General features: G+C 48.7%; 1 protein-coding gene across 9 annotated transcripts in view; it reads right to left on the reverse strand.

The window, feature by feature from the left end:
• Positions 1-6,722: 6,722 nt before the first annotated feature.
• Positions 6,723-23,189, reverse strand: part of WDR37 (WD repeat domain 37) — a 67,295-nt gene continuing 50,828 nt past the window's right edge. For 5 of the 9 annotated variants that reach the window (XM_049705701.1, XM_049705700.1, XM_049705702.1 and 2 more), the window contains 3 exons: positions 18,299-18,433; positions 17,730-17,844; positions 6,723-8,986 (listed from right to left, as the gene is read on the reverse strand). In XM_049705701.1, the coding sequence (XP_049561658.1) occupies positions 8,786-8,986; positions 17,730-17,844; positions 18,299-18,433 (451 nt within the window). In that variant the 3' untranslated portion in view covers positions 6,723-8,785. Of the gene's footprint in view, positions 8,987-12,349; positions 14,837-17,729; positions 17,845-18,297; positions 18,434-22,311; positions 22,444-23,189 lie in introns of those variants that run through there. The other 4 variants (XM_033403074.2, XM_033403075.2, XM_049705706.1 and 1 more) reach the window with 3 other exon arrangements.

Raw genomic sequence — 23,189 nt, forward strand, 5'->3', positions numbered from 1 at the left:
ATATCAAGTACAATTGTGCTTTCCTGGGGTGCTGGGCCTTTTTCATCAAGCAGAGCTCTAGGGGTTCAGAGTCCACGGAGGGTCTGCCCCCCATAAGGAAATGGCACAGTCCACTCCAAAACCTTTGTCTCCTTACAATGATCGTGCCTGGGCACGGATGGCCCAGGTGCTGCCCTTATGGATTTACTGTCAGTGAACTACGGAGAGTATCCCAGGGCTGGGAGTGGAAGATGCCCCCATACCCCGACTCAGCGTCTCAGTCCCTGGGACCTTCCCTCCGTTTTCTCACTGCCGCGTCCTCTTCCCACTGGTGCCCAGGGCCGCCCCTGAGGGGAACCAGGGAAGTTGTAATATTTCAGTGCTTCAAAAAAACACTGCACATACTTAAGGTGTTCTGAGCGCTCCCCCCCAGATCTGCACATGAAGTGAGGCATGGCCATCATTTTCCCGCAGAATACTAAGTCAGGTGGCTATCGGGCATGGGAAACACCTAGAGCATCACCCAGCGGTGTTCACAGTCCCAGTTCTACAGGACTCAGCACGGGCTGGACATCCCAGAGTTCAACTGAGTGTCTCCCAACAACATTCTCTGCCCATCCACGGGCTTGCGGAAGGGACTTCACTATTTTGCTTGTCACCCTAGGGCTGGAGCCAAACACGGGGCTGGTGAGCTGCAGTGTGATGGTCGCAGGTGAGCTTTTGTATCATCCGAGTCTGAAATCCTAACACACGTTCCTCCCGGGCAGGATGGGGAGTTCTTAAAATGTTTTTCTGTCTATATTTATTTCCCATTAAGCACAGCAAGGGTGTGAGATCTCAGGGTGGAGGCGGAGGTGGGGGCAGAGGTAGGGGAGGACGGGGTGTTCTGAAGATTCCTTCATCCTCAGGTTGGGTGGGAGAAGGGCTGGGCAGCTCCTCACTTTTCAAGTCTTATGGTCAGTTGCCCAAATAGAGAGGACACTTAGGGCCACACCTACCAGCCAGGGGTCTCCAAAAAACTGACCCAATGGGACGTGAACATAGAAAGAGATTAACTTTAAGGAAGTGGCTCGTGAGATTTTGAGGGGAGACTCCCCCTGTAATCAGGTTTCAAGCAGAGGTCTGGAGGCCCACTCAGTCTGGAGGAAAAACGAGCCAAAGGTGAGGAAGGACACGTACAGACTAAAGGGGATGACAAATGGCCCCCTGGTTGCCCAGGACCGGGAATGAGAAAGGCTGGAGGATCGGGGAGGAAGGTGGGTGGGGCTCAGGCTGGAAGCAGAAGGTGACCATCATGGTATCTCAGGTGAGGCCACGAGAGCATCTGCGGCAGGCAGGTAACAGCCTGCCCCTCTGTCCTCTGACACTCTGGGGCCTCACAGAAAAGTTGCCACAGGGGTGCAGATGGAGGCATTGCATGGACCACAGGGTGTGGGTCCTTCCCCCAAGGCTGCTGCAGCCGAAGCTGAGCTGGGTGATCACACCTGCCAGCACGAGACCAGGCGGCACCCAGCAGCAAGTGGATCAGGTCAGGGTCCTTCTTCCCAGAAAGGCGGCCTGATGAGAGCGTTTAGTCTGGACACTGGTGCCACCCAGGCACTGAGTGTCACGTCGCAGACCGAGGGACGCCCCTGACGTCACAAGAGGTAGGACGGTGACTACATGACCCACCACGGACCAGACCACGGAGTGGTGAGGTGGCCTGGAAGGGGCAGCAGCGGGAGGCACCCCCAGGTGGGATGCTATCATTCACGACGTAGTACCAACTGTAAACCAACGGAGCCGTGTCCCCATGGCGGGAAAATAGATTCTGGAAACCAAGGGGGAGGAAGTGGACCCACTTCCATGATTCCCTTAGGCACTCGGAGAATTCGCGTTTCTCAAACCGCCACTTGGGAGGATGCTTCAGCCAGGGCTGTGGTAGGAGCCACACTGTTCCCAAAGCAACAGCTGTTTCTGGGTCACTGCAGGCTCCCCATGCGGTGGACACACAGGAAGCGGGAAACCGACCCTTACTGTCGTGACTATGTGATGGGGCGGGAAGGAGGGCTGTCTGCCTCTTGGGTGTCTGCTGGGTGTGTCCCGGAGAACCGCCCCCGCCCTAGGGGCAGCCACACTGACAGCTGACAATGCAGAGGTCGGACCAAGGCTGACCCTCTGGCCTTGAGTCCCCGCAGGCTGGGGCTGAGCTGGACTCGCCCTTGGAGAGCACACACACACACACACACTCGGCCCACTTTCCTCCGTGACCCAGGCACACAGCTCCCGGCCGCAGGCTCTGCTTCGGCACAGGACAGGGGGTGGGCTGCGCAGAGAAGTGGGTTCAGGAACTCGGTAGCCAAAATGAATAAAAATGTCCACTGCACTTGCTATTTACCTGTGGATAAACCTGAGGACTCGTTTGTTGACATTTGAAAAAGGAAACACTCTTTCTGCATTTGGAACTCGTTCTGCATTTGGATTCTCAGCATAGCAGGAGTCACAGACGGATGAATGATCACTTTTGCTGGGACTCAGACACTCGTGTCTGGAAGAGGCCAGGCAGGGACCCTGGGGACTCTCCTTACCAAGCTTTGCCCCAAACTCTGCTTCGGGCTGAGGAACCGAGTGTCAGTTCTGTCCAGCATGACTTCTGACCTTTGCCCCTGTCCCTGGGAGCTCCCAGGGGACAGAGGGGGAAGCAGAAGGGAACTGTAATTGCTATCTTCACTAAAAAGCCTTTGATTTACTCCCTGGGCTGAAGCGGTGAAGCTCTGACACCCGGACAACCAAGCCCGGGATGAAGGGGACACTCTTGAGGCCTCCTGGACATGGCCTGGACGTGGCGGAAGGACCATCTGAGGCAGCCAGCGATGAGCCTTCGCACCTTCACGGTGGAAGCAGCTGGGGGCTCTTGTGAATGTTCGCCTGATGCACCGAGCAGCCTCCCCCCACCCCCAAGATGACTGTGAAGGGGCTGCATCTCCGGAATTAGCGGGGTGGAGCCAGAGCGGAGGACGAAAGCGCATGGTTGGGAATGAGGCTACGTTCCAGCTCCGGGATGTAGTGACCTCTGTCCACCTTGGCTGTAATGCCTGGTTTTCATCTCCTTTCCCACAAGCATCCAAACTGCACGCTATCTCTTTGAAGGAATACGTCGGGCACCTCGTGCAGGGATTTAGTGCTGCCCTCGCCCTGCCAGCCACTAAGCTTCTCCACATAAATCCAAAGACTCAAGTCTCAGAACTGCCGGCTCCTTAGCGAGGACTACTTTGCATTTCAAAGAGAAAAGTCCTCTGGACACTGAAATCTCACTGAAAACAAGGGCTGCTTTGCGGACAGCCTGCCCCTGATGAGGTCCTGCCGCTGACCCACCCAGCAGGGGACCCGGCTGCCCGCCCCGCTCCGGGCGCCGAGGACCCGAGAAGCTCTTTGCACTGATCTCAGCCCATCTGGGCACTTGGCTGAGTTGCTTCTCTTAGTGGGTGGAGGCTGTTTTCACAGAGATTTTGGCATCAGAAAGACCCCATTCACCCCTCAGCTCTGAGCAAGGCAGCTTCTGCATTTGAACCCCAATCCCTCATCTTTCAACAGAATCATACCTGCAGTGAAGGATTTGTAAAGGGGAAAGTGCTTACTTTTGGTAATAACTGGTCACAATGACGACAGTTATTCAAGTCAGGAAGGCTTTTCCATGCTTCCCATTACTGGGATTTCAGCCGCTCACTGAGAGGGAGTGTCAAAGTGATCACTCTCTCCAGGTTCTTCAATAAATAATATTTATTGAGACTTGTTATGAGCAAGTCATTGTGCTCTATCCACATACGTGCCACGATCTCTGGTCCCAAGGAGCTGACGCGCTAGTTGGTGGAACCGAACACAAAGCAATTTAAAAAGAAATTAAACGGTGTCAACAACAGTAAGAGTGGTCACCAGGTTGAACACAATTAGCAGCTGGACAGCAGTGCTTTCAATTGAAGCAAGGGGGCCGCAGAGTAGGGTGACCTGGCAAAGCCGGTGCCCGGGGGACTGAATAACCAGGGGGAGGTAAGGGCACCTGGCAGGGATGTGAGGATGGTGTAAAGTCAGAGGCCAAGATCATCCTGGGCAAGGGTCCATCAACAGGAAGGGTCAGGAGGTGAGACCACAGCATTTCTGCAGACAGAAAAGGGAAATGCAAGCCATCCTGCCTCAAGGAGAGATGTCAGAAACCCTGATTTATAAATGCTTGTAGTTTCAGATCAGGAGAACTATTTCAAGAGGCAACCACTGGGAGAAGTGCACAGAGGTTTGGAAAAAACGTCACGGACACTGTAAAGGAAATAGACCTGACACATTCACTGCCCTTCTCTCCTGTGTTGTGTACCTGCTGCGGGACCCTGGGACAGGGGTGTGCTGCACTGCTCCTGGACACCCCGCAGCTCAGGGGAGACACCCACAGAACGGCTGTGCCCAGGCTGCAGATTGGACCCAGAAATGACTGTAGGGAACAGCCCATGATGCTCAGGTGTGGTCCCCAGAGCTGGGGGAGGGACACTTCCCCAGGGAAATGTTAAAGTCCTTGGAAGCAAGAGAGAACTTCGACGGGGGGAGGGCTTCTGTGTCTGGCAGCTTCGCGGGGGTACTGCGGGCAGCACAGAGCAGACAGGCTGAGGCAGGGGCAGGAGACATCCCATCTGAGGCAGATGCCACCCACCCTGTCCCCTGGGAGTGACACATGTGGACGTAGTCAGGGAGGAGCTCCGCAGAGCGGGGGCAGGGCTCTGAGCTCGTGCCCGTCAGAACGGGTGCGGGGACCAAGGGCAGCCAGAGGCGCGGCTGCAGCCCGGGAGCCCCAGGGGCCAGGTGGGCAGAAACCCAACCCCAGTGTTGGGTTATTAGCGCCGTCAGCACCAACCCCAGAGCTGAACTGTTGCAGCCAGAACCTCATTCTTCCTCTTCCCATCTGCGGTGAGGCACTGGGAAAGGACCAACCCACCTATAAAACGTGTATGATAATCGCACTACTTCCCTGGTGGTCATGAGGCTCAATGAGCAGCTAATACACAAAGTACTCAGGACAGTGCCCGGGACAGGCTGTGCAGCCAATTCCTGCTTCTGCCTCGCAGACTGGGACATTAATTGTTGACACCTCGAGCCACAATTTAAGAGGTTTGATTTCCCTGAGGCCATCGTGCTGTAAGACCAGTCCACGCAGGTATGCAGCTTCTGAGCTGAGCCAAACTTTTCTGTCAACCCAGCTCAGGTGCCAGACACACAAGAAGACACCTGCAGATAATTCCAGAGCTCAGTCTTCCAGATATTGCAGAGGAGAAAAAAGTCATCTTTGATACGCCCTTTCTGAACTCCAGACCACAGAATCTATGAGCATAATAAATGATTGTTTTGTACACACAAAAACATACTAAATATTCATCTCCACTCTTTTCTTGCTTGGTTTCTGATGGAAAATCTGATGTTAATCTTATCACTGTTCTCTGTAGGTATGGTGTATTTTCTCTGCACCTTTCAAGATTCTGTCTTTGGTGTTCCACAGTTTGAATATGATGTGCTCGAGTGTTGATTTTCTGGCATTTATGCACTTGGTATCCCCTCAGCTTCTCTGATTTGTGGTTTGCTTTCTGTCATTAACTTTGGAAAATTCTCAACTATTATTAAATCTTTTCCTTGTTCCTCTCTCTCTTCTCCTGGTGTTCCCATATGTAGATATCACACCTTTTGTAATTGTCCCACAACCCCTGGATATTGTTCTTTTTTTTCATTTTTTTTCTCTTTGCATTCCTGTTTGGGACATTTCTATTGACCCATACTGAAGCTTTCTCGAGGTCCAGTCTACTGAAAGACTCCTCAAAGGCAGTTTTCATGACTGTCCCGGGGGTTTTGATTCTTAGCGTTTCCGCATCTCTGCTAACCCTCCCATCGCTTCTTGCACACTGTTCACCCTTAGCATGTTAATCACCCTTGTTTTAAAGTCCTGGCTGGATAACTCCAGCACCTCTGCCATGTCCAAGTCCACTGCTATTTTACAGGAGCCAGTTATGTGGTGGTCAGGCCGGGAGATGCGAAGTGTTCTGAAGACCTGGGATTAGGTCCATCTTTCAGTGCGCCTGGGGCCTTGGGCTGTGACCTTCACAAGGGACAGGAGGGCTAGAGGGGGCTGGGGCCGAGTCATTCTTCCCCACGTCAGACACGGCTCTGGGGAAGCGTCTCCCTTGACGAGGAGGCGTCTGTGGTGGAGCTAGCTGTGGGCTTATGACCAAAGGTGAGGGAACTTTCCTCTGATATTCACGATGGGAACTTGGAGCTCCTGGAAACCTAACCGGTGAAGTGCGGTGGCCCCTGGGGTCTTTATCTCAAGCCAGCCCACTCTCAGCAGTTCATCAGGTTACCACTTAAGGGCCCAACTCATCCGGCTCCAGAAGCTTCTGCTTCTCGGAAGCTGTGATTCTCTGAATCGCCCATCTGTCTCTCCAGTTTTCGGAGCAGTGGTTTGCCCTCTGACCCTCAGTCCTCTACGAGACCTAAGAAATATCAATGATTTGTTTGTTCACCTTTTATCTTGCTATGTGGGAAGGAGAGACAATCGCCAAGCTCTTTACATGTCAGAGCAGAAACCAGAGTCTCCAGTACAACCACTTTGGAAAACTGCATGGGAGTTTTTTAAAAAGCTAAAAATATTCTAACCATATGGTCCAGCCATTACACTCCTAGGTATTTATTTACCCAAGAAAACTGAAAGTATATGTGAATACAAAGACTTACCATAAATGTTCATACCAGCTTTATTTGTAACAGCCAGGAACTGGATGAATAAACAATGTGACACATTCATACGTGAAATACTACTCAGCAATAAAAAGGATAAATTATTGATACAGGCAATAACACAAAATAATCTCAAAACAATTTTTCTGAATGAAGGCAAAAACAAGTAAATAAGTAGAGACCATGTAACTGCATTTATATAAAATTCTGGGCAATGCAAACCAATCTTCCTTCCCTTCCCTTTCCTTTCCTTTCCTTTTCTTTTTCCTTTCCTTTCCTCCCTTCCTATTTATTTATGGCTGCATTAGGCCTTCATTGCTGCACACGGGCTTTCTCTCTAGCTGCGGCGAGCGGGGTCTACTCTTCTTTGCGGTGCACGGGTTTCTCATTGCGGTGACTTCTCTTTGCTGCAGAGCAGGGGCTCTAGGCGCGCAGGCTTCAGTGGTCGTGGCACGTGGGCTCAGTAGTTGTGGCGCACGGGCTTAGTTGCTCCGCGGCATGTGGGATCTTTTCCTGGACCAGGGCTCAAACCAGTGTTCCCTGCATTGGCAGGCGGACTCCTAACCACTGTGCCACCAGGGAAGTCCCGCAAACCAATCTTTAGTGACAGGAAGAAGACCAGTGGCTACAGGGATGGGGGTATGGAGGCACAGGACGCAGGGAATGCACAGGTATGAATACACCTTTTTGGGTTCTAACTGCACTACGTTGATTGTGGTGGTGATTTCGTGGGAGAATATGTCAAAATATGTTCAGTGTATTTTACACAGACCACAATAAAATCTTTTCTAAAAAAAGGAAAATCAGGTTCATATAATACCAGAGACGGATTAGTTATAGAATATATACAATTAATTTTATCACTGAAAAAGAAAATTAAAAGTTCACCAGTAGGGGGCTTCCCTGGTGGCGCAGTGGTTGAGAGTCCGCCTGCCGATGCAGGGGACACGGGTTCGTGCCCCGGTCCGGGAGGATCCCACATGCCGCGGAGCGTCTGGGCCCGTGAGCCATGGCCGCTAAGCCTGCACGTCCAGAGCCTGTGCTCCGCAGCGGGAGAGGCCGCAACAGTGAGGGGCCCGCGTACAGCAAAAAAAAAAAAAAAAAAAAAGTTAACCAGTAGGACATTTTTATTTATTGAGAATCAATTCAGAGCTAGAAGATATTAGTAATGCATATACATTATATTTATAAACTGATTATATTTCAGCAAATATACCAGAACTTATCCACCTAGCCAAATAAATGCTTCTTTCCCCAAAACACAGACTGTGAGAATAAAAATTCTTATTCTGACACGTGGCACCTGCTCAACACAATTTTTGGACTGTCTCCTAGATTTGAAATTACCTTCAGTCCCCATTTTATGAGAACATAAGAAAACTTTTATTGTTTTACGATCACACCTGGTAAATGAAATCCTTATTACATTTCCCACTTTAAAGCCAGGATTTCCAAAATGTATTTGACAACAACCCAATTTTGACAGCATAACACTCTGCCTTTTGACAATTTCCTTGGTGACGGTTGTTTTTCAAGAACATTATCTCGGAATAAAATTGGCTTTGCGTTTCCTCCCATGGAAGGTACACACTGACTGAAAATCAGACATTTTAGAATAAAACTACATGTCTGTAAGCGAAAAAAGAAAATAGGGTTATGCAATAAGCTTGAGACTGACATAGTCAAAAATATTACTCCAAATTTCCCCATTTTACCAGCATTCACTTGATCCATCTCTGGAATAACACACTTTCTCTTTAGAATTGTTTACATTACTCTTTTGATTATATGATATTAGATACACTAAAGGAATATTTGTAGAGATACTTAAGTTATAAAGTGTGAAAACTGGAACACACACTTGTGTGTCCACTGTCCAAATCAGGAACTGGACATTGCCAACTCTGGGCCCTTCCTGATCCCACCCTTTCCTCCTACCCCACCCCCTCTCCTGGCCCCGAGACGACCATTTGGAACACTGGGTTTTCATCACATGAAATACTTAGCCATGATCACACGCGTGTGGCTGGGCTGACTCGTGCCTCACAAGGTTTCATACATATCAACAGTTGCACGTAGCTGCATGTGGGTCACTCATCTTGTTACATAATATTTTGCTGTGTAGACGTACCATGATTTGCTTGCCAGTCCCTGCTGATGTGTGTTGGGTTGTCCCGTGTTTGCTGCTACGACCTTGCATACGTCCCCTGGTGCACAAGTGCAAAAGGTTCTCCAGGACGGCAGCTCTCAAACTGCACAGGAGCTTAAACAAACAAAAGCCTGTGTAAAATGCAGCTTCTTAAATCCTAACCCAAGAGATTCTGAGTCAGTGGCTCTGGGGTTGGACCCAGGAATCTTCATTTCAATAGTCAGGCAAGGACTCCCGACATGACACTTTAATAAACTGTGTCCCTACTACACACCGAGTGACTGCACATGTCCAGACCTACAAGAGAGTGCTTCTGATTTGCCATATCCTTTCATATCCAAACCAACAACATTTATGTTTTCTCTCTTGTGACGTACCTATTCACGTCTGCCACCCAGTTCCCCCATTCTCTCGGATTCTGCTGTGCGCTGTCTGGGATGCTAACCCTTTGTGAATTATATGTTGCAACCACTCTGTGGCCTACTGTTTCAGCCTTATAAGGACTCCTTTAATACACAGACCTTTTCATTTTTCGTGTAGTTGAATGTATCAATCTTTTCTGGTATCGTTAATGCATTTTTAGGTAGTTGTTTAATAAACACAAAGTCATAAAAATATTCTTTTTTTATATGTTAGTGTTTTGCCTTTAACATACAATGCTCGAATTGATTTTCTTTTGGTGTGAGGTAGGGATCCAAATTCCTTACCTTCTTCCACATGAATAACCAGTAGTACTAAAACCATTAATTAAATAGCCACTTTCTCCTCACTGATCTGTGATTATATGAGCTGAAACATTTCAGGTTTTCATATATGCATGAATCGATTTTGATTTCTTTCTGCTCTACTGGTCAATCCCCCATCCTTGTGTGAACCCCTCCGTGTATTTACTGTAGCCCTGCCAGGCTTGAGGTAATCTTTTTTTTTTTCCTTCTCCTTTCTGACCTCCTCTTTCCTCTTCTTGAGCATCTTAACTCTGGCCTTTGTTCTAATACATTTAGGAACCAGATTGTCCAATTCCTCAAAAAACCCTGGGGTGATCTGGATTGGAATTGCATTGAATCTATTTGCCAGTATGAGGAGAACTGACATTTTTACAATATTGACTCTTCCTATCAATGAACATGATGGTCTGTCACTGTATTTGTCTTTTTTAATGTCTATGTTAAAGCTTTAAAATATTCCCATGGATGATTTCAAGCCTCTTTTTATTTTTGTCACATTTTTCCCAATAGGTACCTTATGTTTTTGTCGCTAGCATAAAATGGGAACTTTTCAGATACTGGGTGATATATTTTAATGGTTCTGAAATTTTTAAAACTACAAAAAGAAATACGCTAAAAAGTCACTTTTGCCCAGTTCTTATTTACATTTCCCAGCCCCTTACAGTAACTTTTAATCATTTCTTTTTTACCTTTCTAAAGTGTTTTTTTTTCTTTGTGGTTACCCTTGAAATGTCTCTATAAATATTTAATAACTTAAAGACTTAATCTTTCAAATCCCCAGCCAAACAAAAATGGACATTTAAACCACAAGCTCCAGTCAGGCGTAATTTGGCCCAGATGTCCGCCGGCGCACTGGCCCACTTTGAACCATTCCTTCATGACTCTTTCTTCTTACGGTTCCTCCTTGAGAAGTTCCCTTAGGGAAGGAGTACTGGTGAAATCTGCTTTTGTTTATTCCCCAAGCCATCATTGCACACACATTCCTCAAGGAAGTCTTGCCGAGCACAGAATTATAGTTATTTTCCCTTCACACTCTGAAGCACTTGGCATTATTTTCACGAAGACGAACTACTGGAGAGAGACGGACTTTCTCAGTTCTAGTTCCAAAATTTCCCAGGAGGGATCCTGACGGCCCCGTTTGGGTTAGTGGAGCATAAAACGACGGCTCGCTTGGCACCCAGGTGGGAGGACACAGTTGTCGGGCGGTGGTGACAAGGGGCCCAGCAGTAGGGAGTAAAATACCTCAGTCTCTAAACTGTGGCTGAAATTTCCCAACACATTCCCATACCATTGCTGGGGGGGGGGGGGCGCGGGGGGAGGATTCTTGTCACACACTTTAGCGTCCTTTAGGTACCGCGGGATGCCTGTGTGCTCGCAATGACGGCAGCCCGTGAATTGTCCTGACTGTGGGATAAAGAGCCCTGCCCTCCCCACCCTACTGCCCCAGCTCACCCCTCAGCACAAATCCCGTGGAACCGGACCCCCGCCCCATCATGCCAAAGTGCCTGGCGCATGTGGAGTAAACCCGCTGTTCCCAAGGCCTGTTCAAGCACCTCCATCAGGGGTGCCCTCCCCCACTTGTTCTCGCCCCCGCTTTCATTTGCTGACACTTTTGTCAAACTTCAGGCTCCAGTTTGAATGTCATCTCTCTGGAAACGCCTCCTGGACCAAACTGACTGCAGCAGCCCCTTGTGACTCTGCCCCAGCCCACACGGCACACAGCCCTCAGAGTGCCAAAGGGCTGCTCAATCTACTTGCATTTTGACCAAAAGCTGCTTAAAGATCGTTTTAATAAATTTGATTTTAAACTCACAGAATTTTTATGATTTCCTTTTCAGCCTCTTCCCACGATATGGACTACATATCGTATGCTGCATAAAAAACAGAGGTGCTCCCGATTTTTGGAATAACTTCCTTGACTTCTAACTTATTAAGGGAAAACAGAAAACCTATAGATGAGGGAGACACGTCTTAATGGCATTTTGATGAAATCAAAGCAAGTCTTGCCTTCTTAGTTCTTTACACTAATATGCAAACTTTTAAATGTAACTGAAGATATAATTATGAAATCTAGACAATACTCACATGTTTTTGAAGAGTAAGGTGAGGGAGTAATCGTGGAGAATTTCTGCCCTCTGGGAACTGAATGTGCCCCTGAGGCCCATGCAAGGTGAGTGACGAGGCCTCCTGGTTCGAGGCAGGGCTGGGGCAGGCAAGAAACGCCAGGCAGAGCCCTGCCACCTGCCGGGGCTCCCAGGACAGGTACGGCTCCATCCACATGGGTGAGAACAGAACGGTGAACAGGCAGCTGCAGCCAATCCTAATTTGCATTCTCCCATGGAAAACAGGCCTATGTTCTCTTACTGCAATTTTTTTTCAACTTTCAAACAAGCTTAACTGTAGTAAGAACAGGACAAGCATCTTATGAAACTCTGAGGAACTTTGGCAAATGCCTGTATTTTGTCAAATTGTTAACTCCCTTCAGAAATTTTGGGGTGGTGATGCAGGAATGGAGAAGTGTAATGTGGATCGTTAAATTATAGCATAACAGATAGAAAATATAACACAATTGAGCTTTTAAGTCTAAAATTAAAATTTTTTAAGTGGGCAATACTATAATTAATTTGTTTACCTTCTATATCATTGTGATGTTCAATAGCCATTAACAATGCTTTACCAAAGCAAAAACATGAAAAAAAGGCAAAATAAAAAAAAAGAGAGACTCCTAATAACAACACTTTTACAACAGTAGTTACAGAACATGGATTTTTAATGAATTTCATACTGCATTGAAGACACTGAACACTTAAAAACAATTACATCAACACAATGAAAACAACTGCTTCTACACAACACTAATAAATGCACACCTTCTCCCCAAAAGAAACTTTTCACAGATTTAAGCAAAGGATGACTTACATAGGATTCTTCAGATTCCAAAATAGGTACAGATTTTGGCTCTGCATAAGCTGATGTGCAGTGGTTGAGAAAGGGCGCCCCTTCATCCAACAACATACCTCTCGTGAAATTCTCCATCAACACAGTTTTCAGTAACCACCCATCTCTTTGTTATTAAATGAAATTCTGACCTGTCGGCACATGGACAAAACCAATTCCACTTCCAAACACTATTTCAGATATGATCAAGGCAGCTGGTCACACAACTTCATTTCAGGCACACACATGCACAAACCTGCGGACACCCACACGTGCACGCACACACACTCACTACCCCCATCTCCTTCACGATGCCTGAAGACATCCCTCTCAGCCATGGCAGCGGGTCCTGCTCCTGAGAGGGGCCGAGCCCTGGGCAGGAACGGGGAGGGGGCAAGGGAGACATGGCTGCAAGCGGAGCCTCGTCTGCACAGGCCACGTGGCCGCATACACACGTGTTTACACGCTTCCAATTTTTTAATCCAGCAGAGATCTGGTTCTTTAATCTGGCTTAGCGACCTGCAGACATTTCCCAATGTTTCCAAAAGTAATTCTAAGACACTCAGACGTGAGACTGAAGCAGAAGAGGAGCTGGCATGTGCGGACAGCCCTGCTGTGGAGACCCCAGAAGGGCAGGCGGCAGCCTGCGCCGTCCTGACCCTGGCGTTGGGGAATGTCAGACTCTAATAACCAGCTCTTGAGCTGCTGTTGTTATAAAGCTGCCCTAAAACTCTTGCTGTCTGTCCCTCGCTCTGGTTCTCCCCGGCCCCAACCTCCTGCCCAGCCAGGAGTCATCTCAGAACCAGACCCGACGACCCAGGGCAAGAGGCCTGAGATGGTCTACCGCAGGCCCTGAGGCAAAGGGAGCCATGGGCGAGGCACCATCTCTAGGGACGCTCTGCCCGCGACACCACAAAACGGAAGCAGTGACCAGGACTGGGCCATCATGATCATTTCCAATGTCACCCTCCAGTGCCTGTCCCAGCGCTGGCCTCCAAGGGTTACATATGTGAGGGGGGGCACTGAGATGTCTCGTTATCAGACTGTAACTCAACAAGAAACATGGCTCACGAACACCAGGTAGAAAGTCCCAAGAAGGCGAGACTGACAAGACTCCCTGGCAGAGGGGGCACCGAGAGCCACCCGCCCCCTGGGAGCTGGCAGCTAGCGAGGAAGGAGCCTTTCCTCTTCAGGTACGTGGGCTGCGCTGGCCTCTCCTGCCTTCTGAACGAACTCATGTTCCAGCTCTAGATCAAAAAGTGCATGAACCAGGTAACAGTGACACCCCAAGTTTTCCAAATACTTTGCTTTTGAGGTAGTACTCATTTATTTGCATTATTAGCTCTCAAATACCACCCAGAAAGTGAACCCACTTGGAAACATGCAAACCCAAGGTGTAGAAAATAAATAAGGTTTGTTTTCAGGCAGCAGGGCCTTCCAGAAAGGTCAAGTCACATTCAATGGATAAGTCATTTGAAACTTCTAAAAACTGTTTATAACCATAGCTATAAACTAAAGTGCTTTAAATTTTGCTTAATACCTGGAATCAGTGATTAGAATCATTATATTTTAGAATTTGGTAGCATGAGACTTCAGGAGATTGAAATGATTTTCTATAAAAAGAGCAGAAACTCTTTCTTTTCAAAATAAACTATCCAAATGTTGCAGATTCAACATTCTATGCTTTTTTTAACTTCTAAAATCCAAGTTGATTTTACAGAACTGTAACAGAACACAGACGTGAAGCTGAGTTAACACACGCTGGAACCCCACGCAGACCTGAGCATGAGGTCCCTGCTCGCTCCTGCCAGGATAAGGCAGAAGCGGATCATCGTTCCAGAAACGTGGAGACCACTGACACCTCCCAGTGAGAACAGGGTTCATGTTTCACTTGCGCAGACACCACGCCCTCCTGTCACCCCAACACACCCAGGGACTCAACACCAACAGCCGCGGGAGGGGCTCCACCTCTACGGCCCGTGATGCCAACACACACAACACAGAAATAAACAACAGGGGCACACTCTGGACGCTTCATGCAGGCTGGGTACAGCTTGGAGAGAGCACACATCTCCTGCTCAGCATCCACCACCCACAGCAACGGCTCCCCAGCGCCAGGCGAGCCAGCAGTCGCAGTCCCTGGCTGCCGAGGAGCCTCAGAGCGGTGCCCTCACTTCTCCTGCAGCAGTGCCGGGATGTTGATGTTCCAGCCGATGGCCTGCCGGTCAAAGCCGCAGGTGAACAGATTGCACACGGGATGGTCCTCACTCCAGGCCGAGCCGCACACCATCCTCCTGTGGCCCTGAGACCAAGCACACAGCACAGTCAGAGCAGGGCTCCCCAAGCAGGACCAGATGAACCACACACGCCCAAACGACCCAACGGAAATGAGAGCCATGAACACAATTAGTCCAAGTGACACCTCCTGTGTTGCTGGTGGAGAAGCCTCCACGAAAAGAGGGGTCGGAACACGGATGAACTCATCGAGGCTCACCAGCGCCTCAGGATTCTTTCTTCAAGAAAAGGAGTCAGGGCTTCCCTGGTGGCGCAGTGGTTAAGAATCTGCCTGCCAATGCAGGGGACACGGGTTCAAGCCCTGGTCCGGAAAGACCCCACATGCCGCGGAGCAACTAAGCCCGTGCGCCACAACCACTGAGCCTGCGCTCTGAAGCCCACGATCCACAACTCCTGAGCCCACGTGCCACAACTACTGCGCACCTAGAGCCTGAGCTCCGCGACAAGAGAAGCCACTGCAATGAGAAGTTCGTGCACCGCAACGAAGAGTGGCCCCCGCTCGCCGCAACTAGAGAAGGCCACGTGCAGCAACAAAGACCCAATGCAGCCAAAAATAAATAGATAAATAAATAAATTTATTTTTTAAAAAAAGCAGTCAGATCACAGTCAACAGGAAGAATACATAAATGGTCACTTTGGAAATTTTTAATGAATAAATGAGGCTGGGTGACGTGGGAAACAGTAAATAAAATTTACTCAAAGACCCCAAATACCACTTTAACAAATAATCGGCTCAGGTAATAAAGGAGCTAGAAATATACCTTTGGTGCCAAATAAAACAAGGATAAAATAGATGGCCTTTCAAGTAGATTCCCGCCACCTTCAGGGATTCAGTTAAATATCAGAATGTTGGAAAAAATATTGCAGATTACTTGGAAAGTTTATAGCAGATACATACACTAACATGTTACTATAATATTATACAACAGGTACAAGAGGTAGGATTCAGAAAAGCTGACAGAAATTCTATAAGTAAAAGAAACTCTCAGGACTTCCCTGGTGGCACGGTGGTTAAGAATCTGCCTGCCAATCCAAGGGACACAGGTTCAAGCCCTGGTCCGGGAAGATCCTACATGCCATGGAGCAACTAAGCCTGTAAGCCACAACTACTGAGCCTGCGCTCTACAGCCCGCAAGCCACAACTACTGAGCCCCCGTGCTGCAACTACTGAATCCCATGCTCCACAACAAGAGAAACCACTGCAATGAGAAGCCCATGCACCGCAACGAAGAGTAGCCCTCGCTCGCCACAACTAGAGAAAGCCCGTGCGCAGCAACAAAGACCCAATGCAGCCAAGAAAAAAAAGAAAGCAAAATAAATAAATCTATTTCACCTACCACTTTAGGAGGAAATTAATTCAAGCACAACAGAATTCTACAATTCCTACAAGGCTGAATGTTTACAGACAATTAAAAATGAAACTGTCTCCATGGAATTAGTACCACGAAGAACTGCTTGGAACTCCCTTTCTTGAGGGAGAAGATTCTCAAAGTCATGAAGGGACCTGGGCTCCTGGGTCAGAACACAGACCTCACACGCTGTACAGCTGTTCTATTTAACACTCAGGCCCACCTAAGAGAAAGAATCCTATCCAGTTAAGGTGCAGCTTAGGTGCTGCATCGGTGATACCCAGCAGTTCGCAAATGTGAAGTTGCCTGGACAAGCAATTCATGGCTTTGTTGGGGTGGTGAAGCTTTCCTGAGTTATTCTAATTTCGTGAGTAGTTTGTCTATGAAGTGCACTCAAAGAAAACAAAGCTCCACAACTAACTTGGGACGGTACACGTAAGAGCTGCAAAAGGGAAGACACGGCTTTGTCTGAAGGACAGAGGACCTCTGGGAAGCTGGTACCACTTACAGCAGAGATGTCTTCCCTGTCTACCAATCTACCTGCCAGCCTGCCTCCAAAACCGCCCTGGGCCCGCGGCTCAGCAACTGCTGCGAGGTTTTTCCCAGGACAAGGCGGAGGAGCAGCGGAGGAGACTGGGGGTGCAGACACACTCACTGATTGCAGAGTCAGGCACAGACCCTGTTGGAAACAACAAGGGACTGGCTGACCCACCACACAGCTTCCACTGTGAATGTAGAAAAGGCTGAAGGAAGCCAGGGAGAGACTGGTGTGTGTGGGCTCCATGGAGCAGAGCCTGCAGGTGTTGCCCAAAAGCAGGGGCTTCATCCACTATAGCTCCACCTGCTGCCCCCTGGCGCTGAGACTGGGCCCTGAACTTGGACTTGCCCAGGTTCCCAGATGCCCCCCCCCATATGCTGACTCAGCAGGTCTGAGCTGGTGCTGCGGAGCCCCAGGCTCCCCAGCGAGTCCAGCTCCTGCACTGCACCGTCCGAGATGAAACAGGAGCAACCCCCTGCCTTACGAGAAAGTGCATCTAAATGGAGATATGACCGCCACGGAAAGGTGCCCCCAGGACCCACGACTACTGCCCCCACAGGACAACGACACACGCCTGCCCGGAGGTGAGTTCAGCTGCTGTGCCCAGGGAGTTCTGAAATGCAGCGGGGAGACCAGGAACTGAAAGCCTGATAATCTCAGTTTAAACTTAAAAGCTGCTGCTCAGCTCAGGTATCAGGCAACGTTTCCAGCTTTCAATTTTATGCACTCCAAATACAGACTAAGTACTTCCAATGGAAACCCAGCAACCAAAGACTTAGTAAGAAAATGGGTGTAAAAATCGTGAATATTTTTCTATTGACTATCTGTTGAAATTATGTTATTTCAGATGCATTTGGTTAAATAAAATACACTGTTAGAATTAATTTCTCTCTTTTTGTGAAGGGCTATTGGAGCACTGGACACGCCCAGACTGGCTGGGAGTTCCCATCCATCAGTGATGCTGGGCCCAGGACCCCAGGCTCCCTGTGAACAGACTCGGCCCCAGCACGTACCTGCCGACTGCTGCGTGGGAGCCTCGCCAGCCGCACGCCCGACATGTCAAACAGCCTCACCTGGCGGTTGTCGTGGGGGAGGGCAATGATTTTTTGGCCAACGCACACATTGATCCTTCAAAGAGATAAAATCAGGTTACATACAAAACAATGACAGCACAAGTTTCTGAGTTTATAAACTATGATGCAGTAAGGGATTTCATACTATTCACACTTCAAGGCAAATCACACCAGCAAACCACAGGTATTATCTGCCTAGGGCATCAGGAAACAGGCCAAGTTCCTTACATGTAACTTACACGTATGTACTACTCAGTAACCTTTGGCCATAAATGGCTCATTCTTATTCTTACAAAGCTCAATACACCAACATGATTTTACACCTAAGTTTCAGTATTTATAGAATACTGGATATGCATTAGAGAATCAATAAAAAATACTTTCCCCGGAGTCTAAACCACTTTTCCCAGGGCTCTACCAAGTAAATACAAATTTACATGAAGCAGACACAAGCCACAAGGCCCCCTTCAAGCCACACTAAGGGTTCACATGAGGAGGACCACTGTCACCTGTTGATGGCAGAGTCCGTGCGGATGGTCGCGATGGGGGACCTCATGTTCTTCAAGTCCCAGACCTTCACGGTGCGGTCGTCGCTGCCGGAGACCACGTTATCTCCTACGGTGAACACGGCAGAGGTCACGGTGCTGCAAGTGAAGGACACAGGGTCAGAACCTCGTCAGGAAGTTCGCGTCCACACTGCGTAACAGACAGATGCTCTTGCTGCCAGAGGCCCTGGCAGGTGGGTGGAGATGTGGACGCTGCGAGTCGTGTACCCCGCTCACTGGCCCTCCCGCCTAAACCTCCACTGGGCATGCAACCGAGCACAGCTGACCTCTCCTACTCAACCTCAACTTCTCCAGGCAACGGAGCAAGGAAAGGCTCCCAGAAGAGGTGGACTAGATGAGACAGAACCTGCCAAAATCTCTATACAGCAGACGATTAAAAAAAAAATCCATCCCAACTGCAACTTTCAATCAATTTAATCAGAACACGGGAAAAAATTTCATTCCAACAAGAACAAAAACCAGTTTAAAAAAAGATATGAACAGACTCTTCTCCAAGAAAGGTTTACAAATGGCCAATAGGCCCATGAAAATTTGCTCAACATCATTAATCATCAGGGAAATGCAAATCAAACCACAATAAGCTATCACCTCACACCTGTTAGAATGGCTGTCATCAAAAAGACAAGAGATAAGTGTTGGGGAGGATGTGGAGAAAAGGGAACCCTTGCGCACTATTGGCGGGAATGTAATTGGTAAAGCCACTACGGAAAACAGTGCGGAAGTTCCTCAAACAATTAAAGACAGAACTACCATGTGATCCAGCAATTTCACTCCTGGGTATTTATCTGAAAAAAACAGAAACACTAATTCAAAAAGACACATGCACCCCAATGTTCATAGCAGCATAATTTACAATAGCCAGGACATGGAAGCAAACTAAGTGTCCATCGACAGATGAATGGATAAAGAGAATGTGGTGTATATATATATATATTATATATATATATACACACACACACACACACACACACACACACAATGGAATGTTACTCAGCCATGAAAAGGAATGAAATCCTGCCACTTCTGACAACGTGGATGGATGGAGGGCACTATGTTAAAATCAAAGGCCACGTGCGCCACAGGGAGAAAGGCAGAAGTAAGGGTAAATCTGAATAGCAACCTGATGACCCACCCGAACTCCCTATCTGAAGAACAAGGACACCGTAAGGGCTTGAGCAGAAACAAGGTGTTGCTGCCCCTTAGGGCCGAGGCACAGCACTGTCTGAGCAGCTCGGCCATTGGCCAGGCTCTGGGGGCAGATCCCTCTGCTGCCTGTGATTTCTCTGTGGACTCGAGGCCTCAGGAGGTTTGGCCAAGTTAAATTTCAGTTAACATTCTGCTAAATTAGTGGGAAAAAGTCCCCACAAAAGCTCGTCTAACTCTATGTTAATGAAATGCTGAAAGACGTCAGGTTTTCAGTAAATCACGACCCTGACAGGTATTGTAGGGCATCAAAGGGAGAAGCTGGTGAGGCCATCCTTCTAAAGGCCCCTCCGACGCAGGTCCCTCAGGGGCGGGTGGGAAGGCTCGGCTCCGCCAAGCTCCCACTGCCTCATTTATCTTACTGCCGAGAGCAGCTGAGTGTGTGCCTCCAGCTGATGGCGCGGCACCTACTCACCACACACACTGCACAGCCTGGAACGTTCTGCTCCCTCCATGGGCCTCAATCAACAGAGCGTCCAGAGAGCTCGTGCTCCTCTTTAGGACTGACAGCTGTCCCCCCACCACACAGAGACATGGCTGCTTTGTGTAACACTCTGCTGAAATTTTCCAGCAAAGTAAGGAAATACATGATGTGGAAAATGCCAGCCTGGGAGACACAGAGGCAGCGAGCGACTCCTCTGGCTCCACGTTGGGCAACGTCTGCAGGGCTCCTATCTCTAATTCTTAGGACGTAGCTTCCGACGGAGCAAAGTGACACTTTCCCACCTGAAGTACAAGCCAGAGGAGCAAGTGCTCCAGAAACAGGGACCCAGGCTGAACCTTTGTGGCTCTTCCACCTTTGGGGAGACCCCAGGAGGCATCGGGTGGCTCTCGCCTGCTTAGGATCGCGGCAGGGCACGTGAAGTGCAGTCCCACAGACGTGACATGACACACAGACCAGAAGGCCTTTCCGCACCCGCACGCAGGAGACCTGTTGTGACTGGTGCTGCTTGCAGGGGCTCGGGCCACCGCCTTCCTTCCTGACCACTGGCTTCCAAGCTGTGTCTTCCAAGCTAAACGTCCCACAGAGTAACAAGTCTTCGGCAACACCCAGGATCTCAGAGAGCACTGCCCTTCCGATCAGGAGTGCTCTTCAGAAGTTAGAGACTCATGTCTCCTGTGTTTCAAGATCTCTGATGCCTGAATGAGAAACAGAAAACTCATCTCCAAATGAAACACACTTCTGGAGAATCCTTGAGGGCCGGCTCCCAAAAAAGCAGACCCTGAGATAAAAAACATTCAAAGGAAAAGTCAGTTTTGCATCAGACATAATTTTTCAGGACTTAAAGTCCAACTGCTCCTGGAAGAAAGCAGGTAGCGCACATAGCGTGTAGGGCCTCGGTCTCACTTGTTATTTTCTCTCCAGCCGCCCTCTCCAGGGTCAGTCGAGAGTTTCCCAACTCACCTCACGATGGGCCTGAACCACAGAACTGCTTCCTCAACAGACTGCACACCTCTCGCGTGCCTGGTCCTGCTTCCCACAAGAGAACACGCAACAGAGGGGGCGCGTGACAACGTCCCCATAGCCCACGCTGGCGGAGGACACAGGTGCGCTGCAGGGCCGGGCTCTGTCCTAACACCAACACTCCCACCAATGGCACCCATGCCAGAGCTCTGGGGACGTGCCCGCCATGGCCACAGAGAGGGGCTCCAAGGGGTGAGTCAAAACAGCACTGCTCTTACTAGGCTAAATTCTCCTCAGCATTTTATTAACCGAATTAATAAGAACCTTCTCCACAGATTATTCAAAGATGACAGGTCCACACAACCTGATTTAAAATGATTACAGAGAAGTTAAAATCAGTAAGGTTGATATAATAACTTCACACTTGCAGTATCAAGGGTCACGACTCTGATTTCCTTTCTGTGAAACCTGGTCGTGATTTCATTCTTACCAAACAATGTAACAGTCAACCATAAGTCAAATTTGAGTGCTGCAATTATATCAATAATTTAAAGAAATCTGAGAGGAACGTATTCCACTTAGATGGGGGGGGGGGAGTGATCTCCCTCAAGTTTTTTAACGCTCCATCCCCTGATTTTCTGAGTCCAAGAGTTTATCTGCTTACATGCTCATCAATTAATAGCCACTGTCCCAGTATCAATGTGACATGATTCTGTGCATAAAAATTGGGAAGTAAAGAATTTCAAAGGTTTATTTTTTAAATCTTCCAAAAGGAAAACATCTGTTCATAAGTTTTGAAAGTAATATGATATAAACAAGCCCTATTCATAAGATAAAAGTCAGAAATATATTAGGAACTACAAGATTTTTACTCTCAAATACGTTAGTAGATTGGCCCTAAATTGCAAAGTTGGAGCCAGAGGGCCCAGCCTGGGTCTGTGGGGATGGTCCGGGGCTGGAAAGGCACCTCTTCTTCGCTGGTAAAACAAGGAGTCCACCCGAAGCGTCTCTCCCACCAGAGCGTGGGGTGACTCCCCTAACGCTGGACAACAGGTGCCAGAGGGTCCTGACAGCCCGAGGTCGTGTGCAAATGTGCCTCAGAACCATGTGGAGTTCCCAACAGAAGTGACACAGGCTGCACGGAATATGACGTGTGTGCAGAAACATATACATGCACGTGTAAACGTGTCTGTCCAGAAGTGTTACAGGCTGCACAGACCGTGATGTGTGTGCAGATACATGTGCGTGTGTGTGTGTGTAACGTAAGCCAAGACTAACCTCCCGCCGTCACTACCACCTCCCAAAGCCAGGCTCTGCCCGGCAGCTGCCCCCTCCCCACGCTGCTCACTGCTCGCCGTCGCTCAGGGGGTCCTGCCAACACCTGTGTCAGGTCCAGACGTGCCTCGGGTAGGTCTCAGTGAGGCTGTAACGACGCAGTCGGGAAGGTGTCCATCTGTGTGAATAACCTGACGATGCTGCTCTGGGTCACCTCAACGAAAAGTGAAGCAATCAGCTCACAACAAAGAGGCATTTAAATGCACTAATTTCCTTAAGTCCTTATTTTTATTAGTTACTAATCAGCCCTTCTTCAATGAGGAATTTAAAAAGGATAAATGGAGAAATATTAAATCTCCTCTTACTTTTCAAAACTATCTCTTGAATTTCAAACAACTTTTAAATGTATCACCAGGGATCAGTAACTAAATTACTGTATATCCACTACCTACCTCTAAAGCCAAGGTGAGCGAGCAAGAAGGAGATGGCTCCTCAGCCGCTGACAGAGACACTCCCAAGATCTTTCCACAAAGTGCCCACGTGTGCGAGGTGCACACGCCCACCCAGCAGCTGCCGCGCACCACCACTCATGCCCTCTGCCCATTTCCATGACAAGACAAACATCCACTGATTCATAACCACTGCAGTCAGATCACATTTCTGAGACCATGGCTGCCACTCCAGTCTCTAAGAATTTGAGCAGAGTCTTTGGGCAAACAGAGCTGAGAAAATCGGAAACAGGGCAATTTATGGGGAGTTCACGCTGTCAGCCTTGGTTTGATGGTAACCTCAGATATCAACCATCTATTGCCAGAAATTACGTAAGTCTCTACACTTCCCCAAATGAAACTGTTTTCAATCTACCCAAGCGAACAGAAGACAGAAGCAGACTCCCAGGCATATGGAGAAGGGGCTGTAAACTGGGGGAAGTTCAGGTTCGAGTTCTGAGGC

This window comes from Orcinus orca, chromosome 2 (assembly GCF_937001465.1).
Source record: "Orcinus orca chromosome 2, mOrcOrc1.1, whole genome shotgun sequence".
NCBI lineage: Eukaryota > Metazoa > Chordata > Mammalia > Artiodactyla > Delphinidae > Orcinus > Orcinus orca.